The following is a 27,985-nucleotide window of genomic DNA, read 5'->3' on the forward strand; positions in this document are numbered from 1 at the left end:
CTTCCAGATTTAATGATATTCTTTTTATATAATGTCACCGGGTTTCCAACAGCGGAGTATCGTTAAGTAATCGACGTGTCACGTCAGATAAATCGAATTAAATGCTGTATAATGATTTTTCGCGATCGATGGTTTCGATGAATTTTTACGAAAAAACCGTTACTCGATACATATATTGGCAATGCGAAGGAGATGGGGTGTCGAACACTTGTCGGTTACATGTTTCTGCAACCGTATTTTAATGAAGATGACAATATATACATAGTTACAGTCACATATACAATATCATGTATTTACAGTCATTAATAATTATGCGCTCGCATTATATGCAACGTCCTTCCCGTTGCACTTTAGCCAAGAAAATATCTAGTAAAATATTTAGGAGCATGGCCGCTTTCGACTCGCGTCGAATATAACAACGTGATTACGTTAAATTTCGACGGCAATCATTTCGTACTTCAATATAATTTATTTATAACATGGAATTCAAGAATCTCGCTTCAAGATTCTTGTCTAATTTATATAAAATAACGCGGCTACTGTATCGCGAATACAATAGCACTTCTTCTGACCAATGAAGTCTGTTAAAAACTGAACCGGTTGAAATGAATTTTCATTTGAATTCTTCGAAAGAAATGCGGAATTGATGGTTGTAAAAAAATAGTTCCCATCAAAGGATATAAATTTCTGATACTTTTGTACAATTCGTGTATGTATATGTATACATATGTATATACATATAATGGATTACTTTAGAACCTTACAAACAATTCAGTATAAGTTAATTTGAACTCATGGTCACTGTTTGCACTTTAAATAGCCTCCTACTACATTCGATTAAGCAAGAACCAAACGAAATGGGACTATTAGAAAACTTTCATTTTAGTTTCTGTCTCTCGATAAATTGCACTTTGTTCATCTTTGGTAGAGATCTCTGTACACGTAATGGAAAGGCCATCTACTTATTTTACCTAAGATTTCCTCGCAGAAAAATCCGTCGACGCCTTATTCGACATACCAACAAATATTGCTTACACAAAATTATGCAATGAAAATAAATAATATCTGCATATATATATATATATATATATATATATATATATTACTCTTTGTAAATGGCATATTGCATGCATCTTTCATTTAAACTACTTTGTTACCGCGGTCAGACAATCCAACCCGATAGAAGACTGAATATGAACTCGAAAATGATTACTTCTACAACCAATTTGCGGTTGGACTGTCTACGCTCGTATATGATAATTACTTGAATATATTAATTATAATTTAATTACATATCTTGACACCTACAAGGTACTTAACTGATAAATATATCATCTATATAGGAAAGATTCATTCAAAATTTTCTGCTGAGCTTGGCGGATCAACACTATTACGATCGGTAATTATTATTAAAGCTTGGTATATGAAACAGTACGCTTATCGAAGCCGCCAATCTTCTATTTAGAATCATCTTCTCTTACCTAAACAACTGCTACTTAGCTGTCCCAAGAAGATCATAGAACATTACCGAGATTATAATCGCTATGTCATAATTTTCGGCTGACACTGCTCTCTCTCTCTCTCTCCCTCTCTCGCATGCTCGGCAATATAAAAAACGAATTGCTTATACAGTTGTACTCTTAACACAGACAGACGAAACGCTTCTCTAATGATGATCGATGAAATTTTAGTAGTGAATGGAAAAATTAGACTTCTTTATTAATGTCTCTTACGAAGGGAATAACTATTCTGCACCAACGATTCAACTATCTAACAATAAGACTCACTAGGTATTGCTTCTCTTCCACTACATGCCAAATCATCTTCATGGAATGATGCTTAAAGCGAACGTATGCACAAAAAGTCTCATTAGGCTGCAAGGTAGTCATATTATGCATACAGCTCGTCAATAATTAAAAACAAATAGTTATATATAGTATTAAAAAATCTCTACCGACGTCAAATATGTACAAATCATTTTTAATACGAGTGGAACGTAATTATCATGTATGACAGCTCGTGTGTCAACGTCGTAGCTCGAGAAATCGGGTAGAAAGATTCTCCTTGAGAAATTAAAAATTCTCTTTCTCTATCATGTACGAGTAATAAAAGTGCAGGAACTAATTACGTGGCAAATTCAATGATAAATAAGTCTATACCTTAACTAGTTCGTTCCTTTATCATTGTTCTTGAACACTTTCTGTTGTTGTATAGTCACGATATTCAATCCAGTCGATGCGTTCAAAGAAAGGAGCGTTATTGTTGTTGCTGTAGTTGCTGTAACAGTGGACAGACTTCGACTAAAGGAGTTCCTAGCACCTCCTGGCATACTTGGTTAATGTCGGGCTCCATCATCAGGGAAGATATCTGATCCTCCGTTAACATCTCCACGCTAATTTGAAGAAATTAACGTACAGCGACGATGAAATTCAAGTACAGCGACTTGCGTGATAAGATAGATACATGCTGGAAGAGCATACCTTGCTAAACTTTCGCTATCGGACGTCTCTTCGTCCGCATTTAGATAGGTCATTGTCTTTTCTAATGGACTAGGAACCTTCTTCCCTTTCCCTTCCAGTTTCTCGAATCTCTCAGACCTCTCTTTATCTTTCTCTATCGTCTTTGGTTCGCTAGATCGTCGTTCCGTAAGGCTGGATATGTTCAACATCATCATACCATGACTGAGTAACTCTTTCACGCGCTCTCCCGTCCCTCCGCTCCATAACATGTCCAGCGACTGCCTTCTACTGGAGTTTGCTATAATATTTGCAATAGTATCAGCCTTCCATTGGAAGCCACACTTACAACTACTTAGTAATCGCGACTGCTTACCTGAACTACCTCCACTAGCCTCACCACCTGCCGAACTTCGAGTTATCCAATTGGCTAAACTAGTGTCCAGCTTACTCTTACTCTTTACCGACGGACTCCTCGTCACTTCCGCCTTCATTTCGGCACTCAAAGTCACTTCGTTCCCCTTTGGCATAGCGGGCAAAGATTTTTGAGTCACCAGTTTCCTTCGACCAGCCTCTTCGCCCAGCGGTTCAACACCCGCGCCATTATTCGGTGGATGGCCACTATCTGGACTAAAGTCCATCGGCAGCGGCTTGTAAGGGATTGGATCCTCTTCGTCGGAGTACACCTCGTTATTGTAGTAAATCTCGTCTGGGGAATTGTTCAGACTAATCTCCGTCCATTCCTCCCCATTCTGTACACTAGGATTACTTTTGCTCGTCTCCAGCGGCATCTGAATCGTCACTCGTTTCTCTACGGGAGAAATGATGCTCGACAGGTCCGACAAACGGGATGTCGAAGAGCTCGTCTGATTTAACGATATGATATGTTTTGTGTCGGTGGTTGCTATGCTCTTTGGACGGTCTCGCTTGATATACTTCCGAGGTTCCGTGGATGAGAGGTTCAAGTTGATTAGGCCCAAATATTCGGAAGAAGGTTCCCTATCAGTCTAGAGAACGATACGAACAGCAGTGGTGAATTAAGTCGGGCCTGCAGGTTTCTAATGCTGACTAATTTGTGTAAGCAACGTGGGATATTTACTCTAGTAGGCACAGGACACGGTGTAGTAGGACTCATTTTGTCAGGAAGGCGTAGATACTCGTCACTGGTATAATCTGTACTATCAGGCGACCCAGTCACGCTAGAGTCCGTCGACGTTGCTGTATTAGCTTGGGCACCAGACTGGTCAACCGTATCTCTTGAATGTTTACTAAAATCATCCGCCCCGTCGTACCTTCTAGTCTGCAAACAGGAGTTTCCAAGATAATCATAGACAGCTACAGACGTAAAACGATTAAGCGTTACAAAGATCGGAAAAAAACAATTATACCCTATGAATTTCATCGCTAATCTTTTCTAAATTTCTCAGTGCTTCCGCATAAGTCATTTTAGCTTCACCCACTGATCTTTCTAGCGCGCTTACTCTCAACTTTTGCTCCTCTAACATTTGATTAAATTGCGCTTTCATTTCGTAGTACGGCCTGTATAACAAATCGTTTGGTAATTAATCTCTTGGCGAAGCTTGAAGCGCGCAAATCATTGTCCGAAGCTTACTACCCTTTAAAAATTTTGTTTACACGATATCGAGTAAAGTATATACAATACTATAAGAAGCATGTTTAAGGAAAGCAGAATTTACGTATTCGTTTGTTAAAGATTTGGTAAAAAATATAAGTCGTGCGTAAAGAGGGTGATATCCAAAGAATAAAATCATTAGAGGGGAGCTGTTCATAGCACACACATAAGAAATAAGTATCGTGTAAAAAAAATAAAAAAAGAATATCTATCCTACTTACAACATGAGCAAGTTGTGCCTGTAGGCGATACTGTTTATCAGAAGCAAGCTGCGACGTGCACCCATACTGCCAACATGAATATAACCAAAAGACATAAATATTCTAATATCTATATAAAATTAACATAACGTAGTAAACATTCAGAAATCAATTATTGAATATTTATGTGGGGGAAAAAGTAAATTAAAATGTTAAGAATCACAGGGTAAAACATAAATATATATTATTTTCAAAATGTCGCACTCTAAAACTCACGTATCTCTCTCAGTTAAATACAATACATTCCATGCATTATTAAGTAGACTAGAAAATCATTCGATCTCACTAGCTGAAAATTAACAAACGTATATGTCAAGTACGTACCAAGATTTCGCGATTGCGCGTTTTAAATCGCGTTGCAATCTTTGAACGTCATGTTCTGCCATGTGGTATAAAGCAGTGGTATGTCTATGTTCAGCTTCGGACAGAGCTCTCTCGTGCTCAGATTCATTGACTCGAGCAGTCGCGTGATTTAACATTTCCTACAAGAATTTTCAACACTGGATTTTGTAGATGGCTCGTAAGCCACGCAAAATCAAAGTAACCACTTACTAACTGAAAGAGATTAATCATTTCTTAATTACCTGCCAGGCATGGTCGAAACACCTCCCCTCGGTTCTCAATCCTTCCTCAGCTAAATAGACCATTTCCTTAGCAGCCGCGTGTTGGCTATTTGCTCTCTCAAATCTAATGGCAGCTTTTTGCGTTTCTTGTAGAGCCTTAAAAAAGTGGTTTACAAGTTAGACGAACCCTTCGTAGACGCGGCGTTACTTAATTCATTTCGAAGCAATCTCACCTCTTTCGCTTTAAACCTGGCATCGTAGTAAGGTCTGGCTTTTTCGATGCAAGCACCAAGTTTCTTAGCTAAGCTATCAATTTTCAATGTAGATTCGCAAAGTAATTCCCTAAATGTTACTCTTGCCTCCTAGAAGTTAAAAAAAGGCAGTATTTAGAAATTTGTGAAACTTTGAAGATACCGAGCATACGCGAAATCCAATACACAGCATGTTTCTTTAGACGGCGTTACAAATGACTATGAGACTGTCTTCGAAGCCATTATCCATTTACTCGTACGTTTCATAGCAATCACCTCAATGAAACGTAATCACGACCAGTTTCAAAAGTTGATACTAATTTAGGTCTCCCGGCGAGGAAGATACCGTTATTTTAATTTATCCTGATCAAGACTTATTCGTAACACAAAAAGCATCCTATAAAAACAGCTTGATCGTACTCACGTCCAAATCAACCTCGAGCTTGTTGATGTCATCGGTAGCAGTGTTCAATCTTTCGAGTTCAATCTGCAACGATGATTATGAAAGAGTTAATTCTATTAGTCGCTAGAGGTTCGAAGCAAAGTCAGCGAAAAGAAATTATTCCAAAGATGCATGCACTCGCACTGAAATACACTTATTCGCTCGCAGATTAATCGGGCAAGCTGGCATCGTGGTAGTATAGCAAATCGGCGACCATAGAAAGCAGGAATGCGAAAAATATAGAGCATTTTGCAACGTGGCAGACAGGACGCACATCGGTAAACGGCATTAGACGTTCGCAAGGTTCGGGAAAGATTTGAGAAACTGGATGATCACGGTACGTTTCGACGACTATATAGTAAGGTGGAATTAAGCGTTTCACTCGGAGCAACGTGGAAATGTCAATATCACAAGTGGCTAGCTTCTGAAAGCTTATGAATTATTCTCCTAAGAACGCGCTGATTTACCTGCACTCTAGGATCCACGGCATCGTCGAGACGATCAGAATCATCGGCGCTCTCTTTTTGCACACGTCCACTCATAATTAAGGCTAAAACCGAATTTTATTTACAATTTTTCATACCACCTGTATCGTCTGCTACATTATCAGGTGGCCATGTTGAATGTTAGAGCAAACTGACAGTGCCGTCCACGTCGAAACGGTCAAGGGCACTTGTAAACTAGGCGTTCTTTTAATCATTTCCTTTTTAAATAACCCCGTTAATTCTAGCTGACTTTCCGGAGCAAGTAAAAGTATCTTATTTTTATAAACACAACAATGTAATCACTTTCCAATCTTTCACCTACCAATTCCAATATCTCTGTCATTATCGGTGTCTACGCTCGGATCTCAGACAGAATTGGCTTCGCAGTTAAAAGAACACCGTAAATACTCCCCTTATATATATATATATATATATATATTTCAAAAGAATTTTAATCTTACAGGGCTAACGCTGTGGCCACCCACTTTACTGATGACAATGAAAACGCTTGCAACGCCCGGTAAAGCTAAGGAGCTTTCGAAAACTGTTTTTCGAAAACTGTTTTTGGGATGCGCAGTAGCTGAAAGCATCCGTTGAAATACTAGCAGGTACATTTCGCATTGAAGGAGGTCGTAGCTTCATGGAGCTTTCATCTATTTTCAGACAAGTACAGCGGCTGCTTTTAACCGGCTGTACGAAACATGCCGCCAAACGGCGAAGGAACATGGCCACCGTGGCGATCCGACATGGCGATCCGACATGGCGACCAGCGTGTCCCTCGCTGATAGAGGGGGCTACGTACTCGCCAGTGCTCGCCAGGCCCGCCTGAACTCTGAAACAGACTTTTTCCCATTGCCATTCGCATCGGTGGGTTCTGTGCGGTCGGAACAGGTGGATACGTTCCAGGGGAAAGCGGACGACGCTCGTAGAAACGTCAGTCGCCGAGTAATTCATCGTTGTCGCGGTGAGTGAAACCATTAAATTGCACCACGATCGCGGGAGTGATCGAATCGAAGCTCGTTCTCGACCGTTCGGCACTCGCGCGGTGCACGAGAGAAAGACGAGATAAACGTAAGTAGTTTTTGATCCGGGGGGACTTTCTATTTCGGCATTTTTACGCGCGTCGCTGCCGCCGCGAACACGAGCGGAATAGCGAAAGGCAACGGATACAAAGAGCGAGGGGATAGGTCCCGAAGATGAAGTACCTATAAACCGCCAAAGTCCGCGATCCTCGATCGAAGCCGGCGAGAACAGAATCTTTTTCACTCCTCGCCGGATTTTCTGCTTTCCACGCGACTCTAACCGTGGAGGACGTTTCAAACTCCCCCGATTCGCGGTTCTTTCCCTCCTGCGACACGCGTACTGCCCCGAATATGTTTCAGTCTCCGAGCCGAGAGTGCAGGAATTGGAAAGTGAATCGAAGCTGGCACAGCAGTTCGGTCGACGGCTCGAAATCGTAAACATTGGGAGCGATTTGAGCGGATTAAATCGGACTTCCGATGTCGCGCGGGGAATCGACTCAAGGACGGAACGGGAACGGCGGTTCCGTGAATGCCACGAAACGTGATAAAAGCCTGTTACCACCACTGCAGCCGTGTCACAGTTAGCTTATTTCGTATTCGTCCGGCGAAAATGTATCCTATGTCACGACAAACGCCACGGTACGCGAGCTGGTCTTCCCTTCTCGTCTCGTCGCTCCTGTGTGCCCACCGTGACGGGCAGATCGTTTACCGGTTTGGTCGTTGTTCGACGAGATAGCTCATTTCGTATCGCGCGAACGCCCACTCCTGGGGGGTCGAGTTGGAATTGTCATCGCTGTTCGATTCGTTTCCACTTCTCCTCGACCGTCTAGATCGCACCCGCTTCCGCGTTACACATCGCGGCACCGATGAATCGTAGCTTCAAACTCGTAGACTCTCGTGTCGTCGATGACTACGTAAACAAACAGAATCGATAATAATATGTACCTATTAGCGAGTGTCCACTCGAGCATTCATTCCCGAGGTCACCTATTAGTTGTTGACACGCTCAACTCTCGAGATATCTTTCCGAAGTATTTTACGTAAGCGTGGTGTCTCGGGAAAGATTAGTTCGCTGACCTACGCTCGTTAAAACGTGAGTTTTTCGCCCGGTCGACTCTGCCCATCGCTCGCAGCCGCAGCAGTTACGAAACACCGTTTGTACAATGGTTTAGCCGCACGGTAGATTGGTGCCATCTTGGGAGAGGAAATTTGTGCCGTTCTATCTTCAAATCGTGGATTACGTCAGACACTGTACGTGCAAAATCGTTGCGCCGTTTAATTCCCCGTTGAACATGGAACTCACAAAGCGGTTGATGTAACGCTCAATTCGTAGGTCTGGCCCATTACGTGACTGGTAGAAACGAGTAATAACGATCATACGGCGCGATCAACCATTTGCCTTTGGTTTCGCGTGTGCGCGCTCTTTTGTCCCGCGAATCCGAGTTCACCGTTCAAAGGGGGCCGAGTCAGTGGGTTTTGTGATACGGAATTTAAAGAGTCACCCGATGCACGCGTGGGAAGATCCAAGGGGCAACGTTTCGAGGAATAAAGCCAACGAAAGGGGGAGAGGGGGCTTATACCTGCCTTCGGGGAAAGCTTTTCTCTATCTCTACTCCATTGTGCGCCGCCTGTTACTAGCGCTGCGTTTCCACTTGTTGACACACTAAGGAAATAACTTTTAAAGGGCCTGGACGGTACCCATAGACGTCGTCGACACGGCGAGATCACCCGTTACACGAGCCGTCGACCTGTCGCGAGGCGACACAATGTTGGCGCACCAAAAATGCGGGCAGGATGGTTGTTGGCGGTCAAGAGCATGGCCGGAGGAACCAGCTGATTACGTGCGCGGTATACGGGAGGAAGGTGTAATTAATGCGGGACGGTGTTTTTGCTCGCGCATTCGTGGATAGAAGAGCCAGCCTGGCCATTCCGAAGAATAACGCGCTGTACTGGTAGCCAGAATCGGAGCGTCGCCCGTTACAAACACGGAAATCGCATTCACTCTCTGACCATTAACGCGTTAATTACGCTCGCGACTTCCTCTCGCCATGGATGCACGCAAATTCGTTGTTGCGTACAGCTCTATTACGCCACGAGGATTCTCGGTCCTTTTCCGTTTCGAGCCGCAGGGAAATTGAAAGCGTTTAACTTTCCATCGATCAGGAGCTTCTGGATGTGGCGTTTAATAATTATCGTACTCGGACTAATATACTTATTAGCCCAATAGTTGCACATTAATCGCATCGAATAGAAAATAGTCCTTTACGGAAATGCTCGCCTCCGCTCGCGATAACCTTCCTCTACGTGTACCGTCGACGCGGAAATTACACGCCGCGAATCTATCAATTCCATTCCACGCGGGCTCTTCCCTCTTCCGTAATAATAATCGTTGGAAAATCGCGGGCCCAGAACCCCGGCGAGCATTTCAATTAGGTACACCAGCAATTCGGTAACTCCGGCTTTCGTTCCAGCATTAGCAGAGGGGAAAGTACAGACCGAAAGGGACGAGTGTCGACGAGGAGGACCTTCGCCAACGTAGCCGCTGCATAGATAAGCGCAATCGTCCCCGACTATCTCTCTGGCTGCGCGGAAAGTCTGCGAGTGCATCACGGTAAAATTTGCCGCTTATCGAGTGGGCGTACATCTTCCATTAACAGTTTTTTCTCGTGGAAGCGATCTGCTCTTCCTTCCCCTAGTAAAAGGAAGAAAAATTCTGCAACGCCAAAGGATAAGTCGGAACGGCATTCCATCTATTCTTAGAAGCTGCGCTCTGGATTTTCTTCTCACGGCCGTGCCTCGACTTTCCAAGCCAACCGAAATTCAAGCCGCGCCACGGAACGCGTTCCTTGGTCGCTCCGGGTCTAGTAGATGCGTATCAAGCCGCGCAAAACCGTCACTTATGCGTTCCCGCTAATATGTGTGTCGAGCATAGCGAATCGAGATACACTTTCCCTGCTTTCGCGCGTGTCCACCGTCCCAAGACGAGTTCCCTAGCGATCCGGCATTGTCCGAGGTGTCCAGTGGCGCGCGCCAGTGAAACCGGAACCCGAGAAAGTTCCAAAAAGATGGAACTCTCGGACGGGGAAACTGCTCCGCGAGCGTAGCGCTAGCCTCGAGCGGCGGGGGTCCGTCGCGCGCGATCAAAACAAAAACTGTGCAACCGCACATGCCAAAAAAACCGGTTGCCCCGTCGATGCTGAATCATACCTGAAAACCTGTCCGTTTCAGGGTACAGGTAACTACGAGTGTGCCTCGTGGAAAACGCAACGACCTCCTGTTTGCGTTATCTCTAGAGATTCGAACCCGGTTCGTTCCATCACGCCGCTGTTACGTCTGTACTCTGGAAATTCCGTGAAAACACATGCCAACACGTGTATCGCCGCGCTAGCCATTTCATATCCACCGGATTCCGAACTTGTTACATAGTACCCTCCTGTCGCCTCGATCCACGCCGCAAGAACTCGGCCAGCCATAACAGACGCAACATGCAAGGGAAACCCAAGGATTTCTCATTGTCCGAGATCCACCAACGCGATGGCGCGTTCGCACGAAAACTTTTATGCGGCGCGCAGCTACTTTTTCATACCCGTGCCCGGCGATTTTGTAATTCGGCGTGATTTTCTCACGCGTAGACGGCTCCGTTCCCGCCGCGGAAAAAGGAAAGACGAGTCCGCGAGTAGCGCGAACCGGCCGACTAAATTTCTCTCGGTTTCTAGGAGACTCGTATCTCCTTGGTTGCCATGCGAATGCGTCCCTGACACCGGTGGTCACGTTTTCGAGCGATTCGCCGCGTACAGCGTACAGCGTACAGCGTACACTCGGAGATGAGACGCGTCCGGATGGATTAGGAGAAAACTGCATCGATCTTCAAGTATATAAATGGAGCCGGTTGCAAGATACGCTATCCTTCGCTCTCGATCAGCCGCGACAGAGGAGGACGGACGGCTTCGGTCTCGGCCGTGGCTGGTACCGCCATCCTCCTATCCCTTCTCGTTCCATCGGATCATCTACGATCGCTGATCGCGCGTCTCCGTCCGAGTTCTGCCATTTTCCGTTCCGCGTCTCCGGTCCGCGTCGTCCCTTGGCGTGTCAGAGGACCACGGTCTCGACCGTGGCTGGTACCACCACCTATCGGGCCTTCTCGTTCTACCGAATAATCAAGCAGCAGCACCGATTCCCGACTCCCACGACTGGTTCCGCCAGTCGAGTCGGTCGAGATCGCTCGCGCTCGGCCCGGCCCGGCCCGGCCCGATACCACTCGCTTTGCTACCAAGCTTGTCTGGTCGACTTGCTTCGGTTTCATTCGGTTAATCAACGCGCACCCCGATCAGTCCACCACGAGCCGTCGAGCGGCTCGCGTTCTTCGTTTTTACAAATTCCTCTCGCCGTTCCCCTTTGCGCTCGGACTCGTGGACCCTTTCAAGCCTCAGTTTTGCTCGCTCGCGAAGCCTCGCCAGTTCGACCGTGGGCATGTGTTACGCGCGGCTCTTTTGATTCTGTTGGATACACACCGCAAGCAGGATCCGTTCGGTAAGTTGCTGGTCGCGCGCCGCTGTTCCCTCGCGTCTCCGGGCGCAGGCTCGCCTTTGTCTCGCCCGCTTAATTGTCAGAGGAGCCTGGCCGTCGCGCGAATTCGAAAGTCATTCTTTCTAGCTGTTCGCAATTAACCGATCGAAACCACTGCACGGTTGTAGCCGCGGCTGATTGGCCTTCTATTAATCAAGGGGTAACGAAGCGATCCCTCTGCAAGGTACGAAAGAACTTTCTATTTCAAAGTTCAGATCGCAGCAAAGTCCTGAGCTGCTGGTGCAACGACCCAGGTCTCGCGAGCTTGCTCTAGTCGAATGGAATTCTGACAGAAGCGCTGGTGAAAATCTGCTAGGCCTTTTTCGTAGCGGAAAAACAAGACCGTCCACGGTTTCACTTTTCATTGACCAACATCGCGGCCGTTGAAATGGTTGACGAGCGGGATTACGTTATGCTTTTTGCAAGTGAAATCCCCGGCTCTTCTTTCGAACGTTCTACTTTCTACCAGCGTCGCGCTATTTGCTCTCTTGCGTAGAAATTGTCCGCGATTGATCAGCCTCGGCCAGTAGATTGTATCTCGCGTCCCATAAGATGGTCGATGAAAATCGAGTCGAGGCCATCGGTGCCTCCGTTTTCCGATAAGCAATCTTAAAAACCACTTAGCAGTGCATTTCCATGTACTTAGCGGGTACTTGTTCAATTAACGAGCGTCTCAGTCCTCGGATTTATTGCGTCTCCGAACGAATAGCGCATGCCGTGTTCTCTGATAACTCCGAGGCTATCGTCGGCTGCAGCCGTCGATAATCGAATTTAAGAAACGTCCAACGGTATATTTAGACGCGGTCGCATCGCAATCGCCTAATGGAGTCTCATTTAGCCACCAATGAAACTGCCATTCGCGGTATCTCCAAACTAACGACGCGTCACTCCTATGCAGGCCAAGAATTCGCATTTCGAGGCTGACTCGCCGATAAGCGGGTTTAAAGACCACGCTGCGCCGATTCTTGCGGAGCGCATACGAAGGCCAGACAGTGATCGCTGGCAAAAGGTCTGGACACGAAAACCGGAGTCATAGGTCGTCGTTGAAAGGCAGGCACGTGGCTCGTTCGCGGAATTTAATCGAGCGATAACGACCCGGCTGGCGCCTCGATTAACTTCTTTCTTCCTTTTCCCCTTTTTTCCTACGCCATCAGACGTTCCAGCACTTTGAACGGCGTTTGAAAGACGCAATCGCCACGGACAAAGCACTTCCGCGGTTCCCATTCAAACGCTAACTGTCGTTCTCGCCAGGAACATTGTTCGGAACGGACCATCTCTGGTCCACGCGATTGCGCAACCGACTCGCAGTCCCCGAGGTTTGCGGGTGAATTAAGCGACGGTGTCAGGAAGGCAGGGGAAACAGTTTCTTTTTCGCCAATCCGCGAGATGTGGGTCACGACCGCGAACCACCGCCTCTTTTTTTGTTCCCTCCTTTGAGTCATTCACGCTGCGCAGGTCCGAGAGAAAGTGCGGCCGCGCATTTTCTAATTGTCCGCATCCGCTGGAAAAATAGCGGCGATTACGGTTCACCCCGTTGGGCTAACGTCGCCGCGCAGATTCGCCGGGAGTAATGAGTCGCGAAAGGAGAGTGTCGGGATCGCGCCGGCGGTCTCGTCGAAAACACTTTCGACGGATCCTCGTCTAGCGAATAGCGGCGCGAATAGGTCTGATCGGCCGGGGGCTGAAAGCACCTGGCGCTCGCCTGACTGGGTCAGTAACACGGGGCGCTGGAAAATGCGCAGGGATGCTGGATTGCCGAAGTATCGAAGACTACGCTCGCAGGGACTTGAATTAACAGAGGCAACTAATTGGCTGACCGTAGAGATGGTGACCGCAACGCTGGAACGGTGGGGAAGTCTCACCTTGAACGTTACGCAAGCCGTCGTTAACATAGGCACAGAGAGCCAGCCGGATTGGTTGGGGTTAGATGGCTATCCGAACGGTGCCAGTGCCTCCACGGGACAATTAGAAAATGCCCATCTCTCTTGGAGCCACGCTTTTCCGCCTTCCGTCCTCTTCGGCAACCTCTGTCCATCCACGCGTTCTAACGGTCATCTAATAGAGCAATTACGCGGCTCGAGCGACATGTTTACAGTTAACTTTAAAGGAGACGAATTCGCTGGGCGAAAGTTATCCACATTATTCGGAGTACGAGTACGCAGTTCTCCCGCGCTAGCTACTCAGCTCCGGTTATTAATTATTCATGGCAGGCACTTCTCGGTAATTGTACATTTTAATGCTTTGTAAATAGTGGATATGCGTCGGTGAGGCATTGTTTGCGAAATGTGGCGTTGTAAGAGGATGGTGGTTGCGCGGAGGCAGCTGGGACCTTTGTCGAGCCAGAACGACTTAGGGAAGGTGGCTTGCAGTTAAACTGGACACCCGGTAACGCGATACTTAGCGAGTACACGCGGAACGGCTGTGACTTTCGCGTCGCGGCGGTGTTATTAGCATACATTGCTCGCACGCGATGCATCATCCGCCTGGAATGCAGAAAAACGCCGAGCACCCGGCAGCCTGCACGGCCTCTGTGATTTTCGTGGACACGGAACGATGCAGCAACCGCTGCAGCACGCGCGGTCGCCCCGTTTCGGCTTTCTAACGCGTCTCCTCGTTTCCTTACAACGCTTACAACCGCGCAATTTCTGCGCGCTCCGGAGCGAAGATTAATTTCGACACACTGCGCCAGCAAACTGCGGAATCACTCCGCCAGATTGCCGATAAGTGGTCGATTTTCCCCCGTTACATTCATTATTCTTCGCCTCCGTTGCGTTGTTCGTGAAACACTTGAATCGGAGACACACAACCGCTAACCAGCCGAGGGAACTGAAACACTTTTAGGCGATAGTATTAGGTTTTAAAACAGCAGGGATGCTGAACCTCGCTCGTTCAGCACTCGATTCATTCTGATCGATGTAATGAAATCAGACACGGGGTGCCTCCAAGGAATACCGAGGCTCTTTCCACCCTTGCTGCTCGAAGGCTGCCATCTAAACGATTAACCGCAGTCTCTCGCCAGGAGGTACCCATCCGCACATGCGTGCAACTTGCACGTGTCACGCGTAGCACCTTTGCCAGCGACTCCTTGCACCCCTGCCTGCGGAGTGGCCCGCATCGCCAGGCGTTTCCAACGCAACCCTCCGTACACCCAAGCGGTACAGGCTCGGCCAGTCTGCAACAGGTGGTGCACGGGCCGAACAGTTGCCCGCTGCCAGCTGTTATGCGCGCAAATCCCGCGGTAATTCGTTTCGTGCCGTTAGTTGCTTCAACATATATGTGTTTTTTAATCCTTTGAATGTCTTCGAAATTCCAAAAGCAATTTTTATTTCCAAATACTTGGTCGTATAGAAATATGTAGTTATTTCCTTTCTCACAAATTATTTATAGAGAACAAATTTAATGCCTCGCACCACTGTTGAAATTAAAATAAGAGAAATCTGAATTTTTCCTGTAACTCTGTTGACTTGTTTAATAATTCTTATAATTCCTTTAATTAGTTCTCATGCCCCTTGCTGCTATTATTATTACTATGATTTTTTATATCTACCTAGTTTGTCACTATCATTAATGGTTCTTTTCCGCTTTTGTACTTTCTAATTGTTTCTTCTACGCTCCTGTGACTGCGATTTGTACTCTTTAGAACAAACGGTTTATCCCGTTGATACGCTTGAATGAATAAAAATATAAGTACCGGAGAGGTCAGCAGAAGCTTCGCTTTCCCGAAGAACGCATTCTGCTCCAATTAGACCGATGAACTCGGCGCGATAGGGGATTCTCAGAGCCCCGCTTCTACGAACTGGTGGACGATGGGAAATCATTGTGTCACCGAGAACGACGAAGCCCAGTTCTCATGACAGACACGCACGTAGCGCTGTATACGTGGCTGGGTAGAGCGACCAGAGAGCGCGTGGCAAGGTACCACGGAAAGGTATCGGGGTCCCATTCGATCGTTGTGGTGGCCGCACGGGGCAACAAGAGCCGCGCACAATATGTACGCGCGTCGAGGAGCCAGCCGCTTTGGCCCGACCTCTTTGCGGCTACGTGGGTGGAATAGGAAGTCGTAGATTAAATCCGAACCTCCACCTTTCAGCGCTTAAACGCTTCTCTCGAATAGAATGCGCAGGAGATATACCGACGCGCCACAAAAGTTGGATCGTGATTACGCTCATTTTTCAGTTAACGCTCCGGCGAAGGAATTCCCTTCTTTCTTATCGTTGCGAGTGCATCGCGACTCTTACGCAGCGTCGTTGCTAAACGGTGGACGGAAATATGGAATTTCAGTGTGTCGGGAAGGATGCGACCGAAGTCTACAGTCTACACCTGTTAACTTCGTGGCTTCGTGGCTTCGTGGCTTCGTAACTCGTCGCGAGGTTGATCTAATTGAATATACAACGACCGCGCGAATAGTGTCATGCGCGAGATGATGAAACGCGAAAGGATTTAGCCTTCGTGTCCAAGGCTGACTGCTCGAACAGCGAACAATCGTCTGCACTTTAAGCCGGTTTTACGCGGTTTGCTGATCCGCTCGCGGAACAATGGAGCCCATTGGTCTGTCCTCCCCCTTTGCCGTGCCCTCTGCCAGCGGCTCCTATCGAGATTCTCGCACCCTCGCGGGGAAAAGTGGATCGATAGCGATCCGGGCGGTAATCGCGGGAAAGAATGTTGGCTCGCGTGACGCAGGCTCGCGTCGCGAAACGCGAGAGCGACGGGAAACGGTTCTCCAAACGAAACCAGCGAACCCACGCGCTGTCAGGATATTCTTCCGCGATTATTTTATCCGCGCGCGGTCGTCCGATTGTATAATCGGCGCGGGGCGAGGAGAGATCGCGCGGAATAGCTTCCCATGGCCAGGGAATGCTGGAAAGCTGGAAATGCTCGCGCAACGGCCCGCGTTCTCCTCCCGAACGGAGGAAATCAGTATCACGGACGGTGCGCGAGGCTAATAAACCTTCCACTCGCGATCGGGTCTCTGAACTTGAGGGGAAGGGTGACTCGCGGCCGCGGAATGCGCGAAACGCCCTCGCCGACTCGGATCGTTTCCATTTCGAGCGCGAAAAATAGGGTCGGTATGCGCGCGGCAGCTTATTTTGCATCTCGAGAGCGCATTCTCCAGACTCCTGGCCGCTGTGAACGCGCAAAGCTGTTGCTCGGAATCGCGGCACCGTGGAAAGTGATTTTCAAGAAAGTCTTTCTTCGTTGCAGGTGTCGGTGACGCAGGTGACAGTCGCAGGCTGGCAATATGAGAAACTCAACGCTGCTCAAGTGGGCGCAGAACTCGGCGAACAGCAAAAATCAGACGAGCAAGAATGGTGAGCTACATCGCGACTCGAAAGCGCGACCGATTCCTTGGAGCGCGCGTGAAATCGCTGAATTCTGTTTGCAGGAACGAGTAGGAACTGGATACACCCATCGGACGCGCTACAAAAAGGCCACATCGCCTACTTGGTCAAGGTACTGCTGCGACACTTTCATCGCTTCTCTTTCCTTCTATTCGCCTTAAGCCGGGGATCCACCTGGAAGCTAAGCCAAAGCTAAAAAGCATAAAAAAAAAAACAAAAAAAAACAGGGGACATTCTACTCTCTCGGTCGAAAAATCCGCCACTCTTCGCTGATGGTTTTTATAATGAAATACACGCTTAACGTAACTCTGGAAATGCAAGAAAAAATATTTAAATGTTTTCAGAATTGCTGGCGGTTGAAATTTCGGACGACTGGATCTCTCGGAAACAAAAAAATCAAACATACTTTTAATTTGCAGGAGTACGACTATCTCGCTAACCACAAATATCTTAAGATTTCTTAGTATTTTCCCATATTTTATTTCTATTGAACAGAAAAAAATGCCCTTTTCGGCACTTTCAACTTTCATCGACTCCCATTTCAATAATTTTGCTTGAAAATTGTTCTTTCGTGGAAAGCGAGATAACCATACTCCTGCGAATTAGAAATACCTATGTTTGGTTTTTTTTTGTTTCCGATGATCCAGTCGTCCAACTTCACTGCGAAATATTTATGTAAACAAATGAAATAAACAAACAACAAAGATTTTGCCTTGTATTCAAGAGCGATGGTAGAATATACCCCCAGAAAGTCGAAAACGTTAAATGTTTATTTCATTATAAAAACCATCATCGAAAAGTGGCAGATTTTTCGGCCGAGAGGATATATCGAAGGAAATTTACAATTAGCTTACCTTCCAGCTTGATTCCCGGCTGAAGGATCTATTGGAGTAAATTTTTTAAAACACAGCATAGCTTAGCTTAGCTTCGATACATCACCTTGAGGCTCGCGCTCCTCTAGATTACTCGTTACCAAGCGTTTGCAAAAGCCCGAACGATAACAAGCGGCTTCAGCATCGCACCGAGGTCGTAGCCTGTTGCAAGATCGGCGGAACGCGTGTAAAAAACAAAGCATCGATCGCGCCGCGGTGCACTCGATACTCTTCCAGATATCGGCCTCTCTGGAAAGGTCAAGACCACGCGGGGATATCTTTAAATTTCGAAAAACGCCGGCCTCGCTTCGAGGAGATCCATCTCCGGCTATCGTTGTTTAAAAATAGTCTCGGATCCTTTGATGCGCGCGGTTCTAGCGTCGTTGCACGATTACGGGTGACGCGATAAAAGGGGAGGCACGGGAAAATGATTTAGGACGGACCGAGGAGGCAGATAAGCGCAGATTCCCTCGCATTTCCTTCGCGCGAAAATAAGCCCCGCGAGGTAAATAAACGGCGCTTTATCTGCCCACGGTTTTGCAACCTGGCGGAGGTTTGTTACCGAGTCACGGGAATGTTTGGTTTCGCGTCCACCGAGATAATGGAAATCGTATTTGGCGAGTTGCGCCAGAAGATTCGCGCGCACTCGGTGGCTCTTATGTTTATCATCATCTCCGCCGCTTCTCGTCCTGCCCCGTTCGCCTGCTGTCGCCTCGAAAATGTTGCATAATCCCCTTACGGTGTGTGCTCGCCTCTGCCTTTCATTTCTCCGCCGGGGAATCGTCGCCTGGCACGTATGTGTGCCTCTTTCGGAATACAAATACAGGTTCGTTGTACCTTGAATTTTGGCGAGCGAGGTGATTTCACTGCTCCATCGAGCGAAACGAATCGGCGATCATCGCGCTCTCAGCTTTCGCCGAAACATTATCGCGGGATATCTGGAGGGATCGGGCGACAGCTGCGTTTCGTTTCGGGGAGTTCAATGCCGCCCGAAATGCGACAGGAAGTCTCGGTTATCGCGGGCAAAGTGTCTGCCGGGACTTGGGATTTTTATCCTCGTTCGCTGTTCAGAGTAAATTTAGAAGACGAGAGTACACGCCTCCGCGGATCTATTTATACCGACGACAGCTGGAGCAATCCAATGCAACAAAGTGCTAATTAATTGCACGCGTTCATCGCGTTTAGTGGATCGACGGTAGAAGATAGGCCGCCTTGACCGTTGATCTCGACGTATGCGTTTGCACTGCACGCAGGACTGTGCGATTATTACGGAGCAATGGTTTATGATAATCCTCAGAAACGTATGCAAATAGCCGAGGAATGAGTAGAAAAAAAAGTGGAAGATGAATAATGAAAGGCGAATGCATGATTTGCGTGTAAATGTTTCAGTACTTGGGTAGCACGGAAGTCGATCAACCCAAGGGGATCGAGGTTGTGAAAGAAGCGATCTGCAAGCTGAAATTCAATCAGCAGCTGAGGAAGAGCGAGGGGACGAAGACTCCGAAAGTGGAGCTGACCATAAGCATCGATGGGGTTGCGATTCAGGAGCCGAAGACCAAGACGTCGCCAAAGGTACTATGATCTTTTCAACGCCTCGGTACAATAGCCTTGTCCAGCTCCTTGTCTAAGGCAACAATCTCTTTCCAGCGGATCATGCATCAGTATCCGTTGCACAGAATATCGTACTGTGCCGACGACAAGGGCGAGAAGAAGTTCTTCAGCTTTATCGCAAAGGAGGAGGACGCCGAGAGGCACACGTGCTTTGTCTTCGTCAGCGATAAACTGGCCGAAGAGATCACTCTGACGATCGGCCAAGCGTTTGATCTAGCGTACAGGCGGTTCTTGGAGACCTCGGGGAAAGACCTGGAGGCGCAGAGGCGCTGCATGGTGCTACAGCAGAAGATAAAGCGGCTGGAGCACGAGAACAACGTGTACCGACAGCGGCTGCAGGACATAGCTGCCATCAAGGGATCGGTTAGTTCAAAGAACACGAGTGGAGTGCGCCTTGGCTAGCGGTGTCTCACGCACGAATATTCCTCTTCCAGGCTGACGTGTCGGCTTACTTGTCGCAGCACAACCTCCCGGATATCCTACACGTGCCTGGAGCATCGAATGAGACAACGCAGGTAAACGGGACGAGTAGTAGCATGCCATCCCTTGGTTCGAACAGCGATGCTAATGGAAACACGTCCAACGGATCGCAGCAACCGCCGCCAGTTCCCCCGAGAAGCTTCGAAAAGACATTCGACGACAACTTTCTCGGGTATGTAGGAAGGTGCAGGGTGCTCTGAAGCGTAGGCTGGCTACTTGATAACTTGCTGGTTGTTTCGCAAAAAGAAGCGAGCCTGCTCCTACGCCGTCGGTTGGTACGAAGCTGGAAGGACTTCTGATGGACGAGTTCGAGGAAGATTTCAATCCAAGAGCGTATGAAAGCGCGGCGAACGGGCTTGCGAATCACCAGACGAATCACAGTTCTCTTCTAAATGGTCAAGTGTCCTCGAACTCCAACTTCTTTGCACAGAGCAATGGCACTACGAGTCCTCCTCCGTTATGTATGTAACTTGTAGCGAGGATAGGCGATGATATCAAGTATCGCGTTGCTATGTACCTCTGATTTGCGTTTAGTGGCTCCACCGCCCAAGGCAAAGGATTCCAGACGCCAGAACGGGGTGAAGGAGGATTTATTTGGCAGCATTCCGTTCAATCCGACACCATCCGTGAATGCGAAGAGCGAATTCAATGATCCTTTCGAGATGGGCGAGTTCGGAGCTCCGACAGCGATTTTTAATCCCAGCCAACAGGAACTGGAAAATGCTATTGGTCTTTTAGACAAAAAGCTGCTCGAAATGAAGGCAAGGCTTGTTATTCAACGCGAAATGGAAGCTGTAGCGTGGATGTTGTTAATGAGTGACATGTTTTAATTACAGGACGGTTTCAGTAGGGGTCTTGCTATCGATACCGATGATTTCTCGCTGGAGAGCTTGGACCCGCTGCGGAATTGAACGAAGCGTGTTCTTTGAAAGGGAAAGAAAGGCAAAAGCAATCGTGCATTATCGTATGTTCGTTAGAGAGCATGACAGTGCAGGAAATGAATAGGCAAATTGGGAACTACATTTATACAAAGCCAAAATTAGTCAATTATTATTATTATTATTATTATTATTATAATTATGCTAATCGTATATTTAACGTGATGTTTAATATTTATCACATGCCTACTAAATATCAATAGTAGCGTAAGCCTCGATACCGAAACGGTGCAGAGATTACTCATCGTTAAGAACCATAGAAAAACAAACGGTATTGATACTCGCATTATACTTCTATCAATACCGTTTGCTTATGTTTCTAACACGAAAATTCAGCTATTTTAACAGAATGTCGAATTATTATATCAGAATCTCATTATCGGTCGATTGATAAGACAGGTTCCTAAGTTAAGGAAACGCGGTGAGAGAAACGCATAAGCTACTTCGAGGTCCCCGTATTCCTCTTCTTGACTACTAGATTTATGAGTGGAGGAAAAGAATCCTTGCTACTTCTATCGCCAAGAATACTGTTACGTCAAGCGATCGTTTTTAATCGCAACATGTTTTTAATCGAGGAATGTCTGAAGGCAACGCGCAGTTGCCTCTACTACCATAAGCTGCAATTAAGAGAAATCCATAATATATTTTTACGCGGATTATAGTCTAACTTAAGGCCATTACGTCTGTGCATTTCTCGTCCACGCGAATTAATAGAAGGGAAAAAGAAATCGGCGCACTAGATGAAGTAGCGACCACAACTACTGATACGTAGACGATCGTATAAGTAACATCTGCAACCTGTTCCATTGGATTCATCGTCTTCTACATTCCTCTGATCGTTCTTCAACGTTCCGCGGTATTTTGTATAGCATCGTAAAGCACAAGAACCATGCATATAAACTGGCATGAGTGTTGTACAAGATTTTAGTCGTAGATTTTACAGGCTCTTATGCGTGCTAAAGGTCATGCAGTCTTGGAGATCGAGCAAAGCTGATATTTGATACAGCAACAGAAGGAGGATCATTAATTGTGTACATATGAAATGCTGTTTTATTATTGTTGCTCTATTGTTTAAGCATTATCGTTAAGAATATAATGCGTGAATATTGTAACCGAGAAATCCGTTTCATTTCACACGAAAGTTCAGTACCACGCGTCTCTCCGCCCTAAAATTCGTCTCTGTTAACTGCACGCATTTTCCTTAATTTATTTCCTCTTTTCCAGATACTTTGCGATACGCACGAACAATTTACAATACGCTTACTCAACCAGATACAGATGATACTTGGCGTAAAGGATTTGAATTTTCGCGCCTCTCGTAGCAGGTAGCTTCTCTACCGAACGAATTGCCCGCGGGGCCACGGGGCGGCGCCATTGTCGTAAACGTGGCGCGGCACGCGCTGCGTCAGTATTCCGCGAGCTTCCATCGCGTTCTGTCGGAGTTTGGTACGGAGGAAGGAGTCGTGTCCCGTTCGATCGTGTACTGCGGAGTACGACAAAAAGTGCCTTTCCCCATTTAACCGACGGAATAACGAAGCGAAGGATGGCGGACGACAGCCACGAGAACGGCACCAGCAACGGGGACGTGCCCGAGATCGAGCTGATCATCAAGGTGAGTCTGGCACGCGTGCAGAGCAAAGACGAGGAAGGAGAAAGAGACAGAGGGGAAAAAACGGCGATCGTTCCGTGCACGATATGGGCGTGGAACGGACTGGACTGGTTTCTTCCTGTACTCTCTTCTTCCTCTTCCACGGTGGATACTTCTGCTGGTTCGTTCCTCGGCGGTGACGAGAACCGCCGAAACAAACACGTCCCCGCGACAAAGACCGACCCGTGCACCGTCCATCCCGTTTTCCAAATGATCAGCGCTCCTCCACCGTGATCGTTTAATACTTGGTTCTTCGCGCGTCCGACTTTGACGGTTTTTTCTGTTCCCCTCCGGCAAATTCGTGAACGCTGTCCGATCGATTCGCCCGATCGATGCCGGACGTCAGAAATCTCGGCACGACGGACGGGTCTGGACTTTGCCTCGCGGAACATGGTGGAGGCGTCCGGCAAGAGAGCTTTTCGCATTCGTTGATGACTAATTGCAAGCATAATTTTGCTTAAACATGTTTTCTACGCGATCGGCTGGACTTGGAGCAAACGAAACCCTTGACTCTTATCTCGCGCGATACGCTGCCGTGGTAATGCTTTCCTTTTACGGTCGATCGCTTGTCACCGCTCGATTCATAAGTTCCTGCTGCCCGAGTTGCTCTCTTTTCCCGCGTGATTCGCCGGACAATGACGTAGACGACGCATTCGCACAGGCCGTAAGTATATTAATTTAACCAGATTAGAACCGTTTACGCGTGGTCGGGGGGAGGATGAGGAAGTAGGCGCTGGGAGCTTACATCGTGTTTGCGCTTCGCGGTAATTGCTAAGAGGTACACGAGGACAATTTGAATATTTCGTGAAGAAGAGGCAGCAAGTTATCGCAGTAGATTAGCGATAGAAGACAGATTGTATCTGTAAACCGTAAACAGACGTTTAGGTTTTTCTTAGCGATACGGATAATTGTGATCAACGCCGAGGCGATCGATTGGATCGAGGGCGAACTCGATCTAGCTTCTCGGAACGCTCTTTCACCGCGTGTGTTCCTGGGAAACGACTCCTTAAAGGGAAAGAGGCTTCCCTCGATTGTCCAATTACGCGTGGTCGTTCGATTAAACTTTCGCCAATCCGATCGGCTCTAGCTCGGGCCCGCTTCACTTCTGCCGCGCTCCTAATCGAGACAATGTCAAACGCTAATCTTATCGTCTCGTTGTTGCTCGATCGCCGATGAATCCAGATCACGGTACCTCGTTCGGAATATTCCCCGTAAACGCCTGCATTACCCTCTGTCCCTGAAAACTTGCAATTCCTTCGGAGCCTTGAAAATTGTATAAATACTCGGCTGGAATGCGCATTAAACATCACTATCGGCGCGAGTAAGAGATTAGAGCGACCGTTCAGAGATGGGTAAGACGAAGTTGAAGATGCGTTAAACTTTCACTGCGCGACTAAATAAGATACCACCCGGGATTCTTGCAACGCCGAGTTTCTCGATAACGTTCGAAGGTGTTTCGTGGCCGCGTTTGAACTGTTTGCACGGTCACGAGGCGCCTCGAGTACCATCGCTGGGCTGGAATAAAATTGGACCGCCCGCGGTTCATTCCGTGGTCTTGATTTTCATGCTTGGTGCGCCGCGGTTTTTTTTTTTAAATCGCGCCGCTGGCCAGAACCGCGTAAGTAGGATCCTACGGGATCGAGAGATAGCCGTCGACCACGTTTCATTACGCGAGCAGATTTAATGGTAACTGGCCGACCTTGCACTCGGAAGGCGATCATGCGAGGTCCCCGTAAGTGTGTCAAACGGGATGAAACGACGGGGGAGCTCGACGAGGTCCTCGAGATTCTACCGTTAAACGATGAACTCCTTTACCTTCCGCTTCCCTCGCTCTTCTGCCTTTCTTTTCCCCTCGCTGCGTAAACACCGACATCTTAGCCTCCCTCTTCTTCATCGCCGTTCATATTACGTATTTTCCATTCGCTGGTCAGCGGAGTGCCGATCGCCGACTATGGTCATCGTGCGTCTTTCACGGGGATGCTCGGGAAAATAGGAAGAGCTTAATCAAGTGGGATCTAAATCCCCTCGGTCTCTTTCCCTGTATAAGCAGATCGCGCTCCACTTGCGAATGCATCGCAAGCGACTTAAGAAACGCTTATTTCAGGCTAAACGAGGAATTCGCTTCGGTCGACCAGCCTCGTATGCGAAAATTCGCGACACGCGAATCCCGTTGCCGTACTCGGCGCTCGGGACGGCAGGACACGTTGCGATCGCGATTATTCGCCGCGATGGATGTATCGATTCACAAGGGCCGCGAACGTCGATTGTAATCGAATTTTCAGGCTTTCGCAAGAGAGAAAGGAAGCGAGGGGCGCGCGAGCCGAGTCGAGAGATCACTACCTAGCGTTCGAAGACGAACCACGTTCCAGCGGCTTCGTGACATTTCATCCACCGGCTCCATCGCGCGGGTGCCGTTGCCCGTTTACACGATACAAATGTTTCTAATGCTAATTCAAGAAAATTCAATGGGTGATTATAAAAATTTATTTAAACAATAAAATCTTTTCTTTTTACAAAACCCCTTGTTTCGGGGTGCTAGAGCCCCTGTAGAAATTATTGTCAAGAAATAACTACGACACAGCTGTGGGCAGATTTTTCCCATCGATCCGCGCTGCCAATTAATCATCCCCGTTTCTGTTTCCAAAAACACACGGAACTGACCAAGCGCAAAATTGCCGCGTTCTGGCCTTGGCCAAAAAGTCGTCGAGCTTGGCACTGGCTCGTTCCACGTGGGACGACGGGGGGCATGACTTGCTCGCATCATCGCTCGGCGTTCAAACTTGGAGGCCAGGCTTGCGTCATCGTGGAAAAAAGAAAAAAATTAAAGAAATAAGCGATGCTCGATTTCGGCAGCTTCCTCTCTTCCTCCGCGCTTCAATTTACTCCAATTGCACCGATACTGGATGCTCTTGCTTACTGTCCCCGGCAATTAAAGCAAAGTGCTGCCTCTTCCAACTAGCCCGCTTGCTACTTGTTGCAGCGGTCGAGAAAACTTGCAAGTATATCCCCGAGTAAGAAAGAAAGCAGAGTGCGTCGCCGAGGGGAATAAATAAACCGTGACATCGGGGAAAATGGGGGCGGAACGAGCAACGGCTAGATAGGTACCTACTCTGAATTTGCTCGATCAACCGAAGGAAACGGATACCGTTCCGCGTGCTCCCTGGCTGGTCGCGACCAGGCAAACAGCAGTAACGAACTTAACAGTTCGTCCACGGCGATCTTTAGCGAGTAACAGGATGCGAATTCTGTTGACAGGCATCCACGATCGACGGCCGCCGAAAGGGCGCCTGCCTGTTCTGCCAGGAGTACTTCATGGACCTGTACCTCCTGGCCGAGCTGAAGACGATCTCGCTGAAGGTGACGACGGTGGACATGCAGAAGCCGCCGCCCGATTTCCGCACCAACTTCCAGGCGACGCCCCCGCCGATCCTGATCGACAACGGGGACGCGATACTGGAGAACGAGAAGATCGAGCGGCACATCATGAAGAACATTCCCGGCGGGCACAATCTGTTCGTGCAGGACAAAGAAGTGGCCACTCTCGTCGAAAACTTGTTCAGCGTACGTACCGGGCGGCCGGCTTCGAGGAGAAACCGCGCCGTGCGCTTTCTCGAGCTAGCTACTGAACCGGGCGCCGATTCTCCTTGCAGAAGCTGAAGCTGCTGCTGCTGAACGCCAAGGACAAGGACAAGGACCCGAAGTCCTCGTCCCTGATGGCGCATCTGCGGAAGATCGACGAGCATCTCGGCCGCAAGGGGACGCGCTTCCTCACCGGCGACACGATGTGCTGCTTCGATTGCGAGCTGATGCCTCGACTACAGCACATCAGGGTCGCCGGCAAGTATTTCGCCGACTTCGAGATCCCGGACACTCTGGTGCATCTCTGGCGGTATATGCATCACATGTACAGGCTGGACGCTTTCCTGCAGAGCTGCCCCGCCGACCAGGACATCATCAACCATTACAAGCTGCAACAGGTGAGCTTCTAACGCTAACACGCAGCGCGGTCCCAAATTTTTCTCAACAATTCCTTCTCCCGTTGCAGAGCATGAAGATGAAGAAGCACGAGGAGCTGGAGACTCCAACCTTCACCACCAGTATCCCGATCGAGGTGAACGACGACTAGGCTGGACCTCTGCCGTCGGGTCTGCGATCTTGTCATTTCGATTCGGATAGATCATCGCCGATACCGCGGCGTGGACACGAGCGACGCAGTAAACGTTTTCGCGGTTGTTCCAATTCGAGTCCTTCTGCCCGAGGAGGGGTCCATTATTTATAAAAAAAAAAACAAAAAAAAGAGCGGCTCGCGCTGACAAATTTCCAGCGCCTCGGCTTAGATCCCGTCGATACCATGCTAAGCCGATTTATATAACACTTTTGCTACTTACATTTCATAAACTTACCGTCGACGCTGTTTTATGGCCTAAACCGACGAATATGGAACAAGTAGCTTTTTTACCGCAGGAGACAGGAGGTTATACGTATACATGTATGTGTAAGGCTTTCGACGACGACCTGTACGCGTGTCCAGAAAACTATATGATTTTTCCCCCTTCTTTATTTCTCTTCTCTTTCTCTCCCCCTTTACTTGAGTAGCATTATCATTAGAAAAGGCATTTTAATCTTTTACACGTACTTTAGGACCGAAACATCGTATATTTTTTTCCCCTCATTTTTAAGATACAGTTTAGGTGCTTTTCCCTCGTCTTTTGATGGCGAAAGCAGTACAGCGAATCGGAGAATGCAAAAGGGACGTATGCATTTGAATCGCAGATGATCGTTGATTATATTAATATATTCCTCCTTTTTTTCTTTCTTTTTCTTTTTCTTTTTCTTTTTCTTTTTCTTTTTCTTTCTTCCCTCGAGAACTGCCTTGTATTTATCGTGCATCTGGATATTAGTGAATAAAGCGACGCAATGATGGTTGTTCTTTAAATCACTTTGACCCGCCTAAAAAGGACGCTCTGGTACTCTAGTCTAACGCGCTTCGCTTAGCGCCGAGATTTCTGAACGGCTACTTTCGATTAGGATTCCAACGAAACAGAGTGCATACGTTTCTTCCCGGTTCTACGTTACAGCGCGGAGATTCCTAGGTAAATGTGTCCCGTCGTGAGACAATTCACGAGAGGACTCTTATCCTTCGTAGGTGATTTTTCAGGGTGGAAAGAATTTTGACCAGCAGATATCGCGGTTGTTACGAGCGCCATTACGACAGCGCTTGATTCTATTAACACAGTCCAGCGACTTAACAGACTGGGTATTACGTAATTAGTAATTGTATTATTATATTATAAATGACGATTATTATTACTATTATTATTGTATTACTTTGGTTTATACTCGTAGAAATGAATATACCAGTGTTTACAATAACGTTCTAACCTCGCAGGTACTTTTATTCACGAGTCCAGACACAGTT

At 47.6% G+C, this 27,985-nt stretch overlaps 3 protein-coding genes across 8 annotated transcripts; 2 read left to right on the top strand and 1 right to left on the bottom strand.

The window, feature by feature from the left end:
- Positions 1 to 196: 196 nt before the first annotated feature.
- On the bottom strand, positions 197 to 6,464 carry LOC143374965 (uncharacterized). 2 transcript variants are annotated; one of them, XM_076823574.1, is made up of 11 exons: positions 6,073 to 6,463; positions 5,588 to 5,650; positions 5,146 to 5,274; positions 4,934 to 5,068; positions 4,674 to 4,831; positions 4,311 to 4,376; positions 3,845 to 3,995; positions 3,556 to 3,756; positions 2,833 to 3,463; positions 2,481 to 2,757; positions 197 to 2,392 (listed from the first exon to the last, which is right to left on the bottom strand). In XM_076823574.1, exons 1-11 carry the CDS (start codon positions 6,145 to 6,147, stop codon positions 2,257 to 2,259), a joined length of 2,022 nt encoding a protein of 673 aa, XP_076679689.1. In that variant the 5' UTR covers positions 6,148 to 6,463; the 3' UTR covers positions 197 to 2,256. The 2 variants fall into 2 exon arrangements, with proteins under 2 accessions (XP_076679689.1, XP_076679690.1); XM_076823575.1 differs by lacking the exon at positions 4,311 to 4,376 and having other exon boundaries at positions 6,073 to 6,464.
- Positions 6,465 to 6,913: 449 nt separating this feature from the next.
- LOC143374970 (PTB domain-containing engulfment adapter protein 1) lies at positions 6,914 to 22,038 on the top strand. 5 transcript variants are annotated; one of them, XM_076823586.1, is made up of 10 exons: positions 6,914 to 7,054; positions 9,584 to 9,723; positions 16,881 to 16,987; positions 17,062 to 17,129; positions 19,279 to 19,461; positions 19,537 to 19,863; positions 19,962 to 20,152; positions 20,227 to 20,441; positions 20,515 to 20,741; positions 20,817 to 22,038. In XM_076823586.1, the coding sequence occupies exons 3-10, from the start codon at positions 16,918 to 16,920 to the stop codon at positions 20,889 to 20,891; spliced, it is 1,356 nt and encodes a 451-aa protein (XP_076679701.1). In that variant the 5' UTR covers positions 6,914 to 7,054; positions 9,584 to 9,723; positions 16,881 to 16,917; the 3' UTR covers positions 20,892 to 22,038. The 5 variants fall into 5 exon arrangements, with proteins under 5 accessions (XP_076679701.1, XP_076679700.1, XP_076679697.1 ...); XM_076823585.1 differs by having other exon boundaries at positions 6,915 to 7,054; positions 19,935 to 20,152; positions 20,230 to 20,441; XM_076823582.1 differs by having other exon boundaries at positions 6,917 to 7,054; positions 19,935 to 20,152.
- A 278-nt stretch (positions 22,039 to 22,316) lies between these two features.
- Clic (chloride intracellular channel protein 5) lies at positions 22,317 to 27,939 on the top strand. Its single transcript, XM_076823597.1, has 4 exons — positions 22,317 to 22,530; positions 25,822 to 26,127; positions 26,217 to 26,543; positions 26,612 to 27,939. The coding sequence occupies exons 1-4, from the start codon at positions 22,462 to 22,464 to the stop codon at positions 26,690 to 26,692; spliced, it is 783 nt and encodes a 260-aa protein (XP_076679712.1). The 5' UTR covers positions 22,317 to 22,461; the 3' UTR covers positions 26,693 to 27,939.
- The last annotated feature ends 46 nt before the right edge of the window (positions 27,940 to 27,985 follow it).

The sequence above is a fragment of the Andrena cerasifolii genome, chromosome 12 (assembly GCF_050908995.1).
Source record: "Andrena cerasifolii isolate SP2316 chromosome 12, iyAndCera1_principal, whole genome shotgun sequence".
NCBI lineage: Eukaryota > Metazoa > Arthropoda > Insecta > Hymenoptera > Andrenidae > Andrena > Andrena cerasifolii.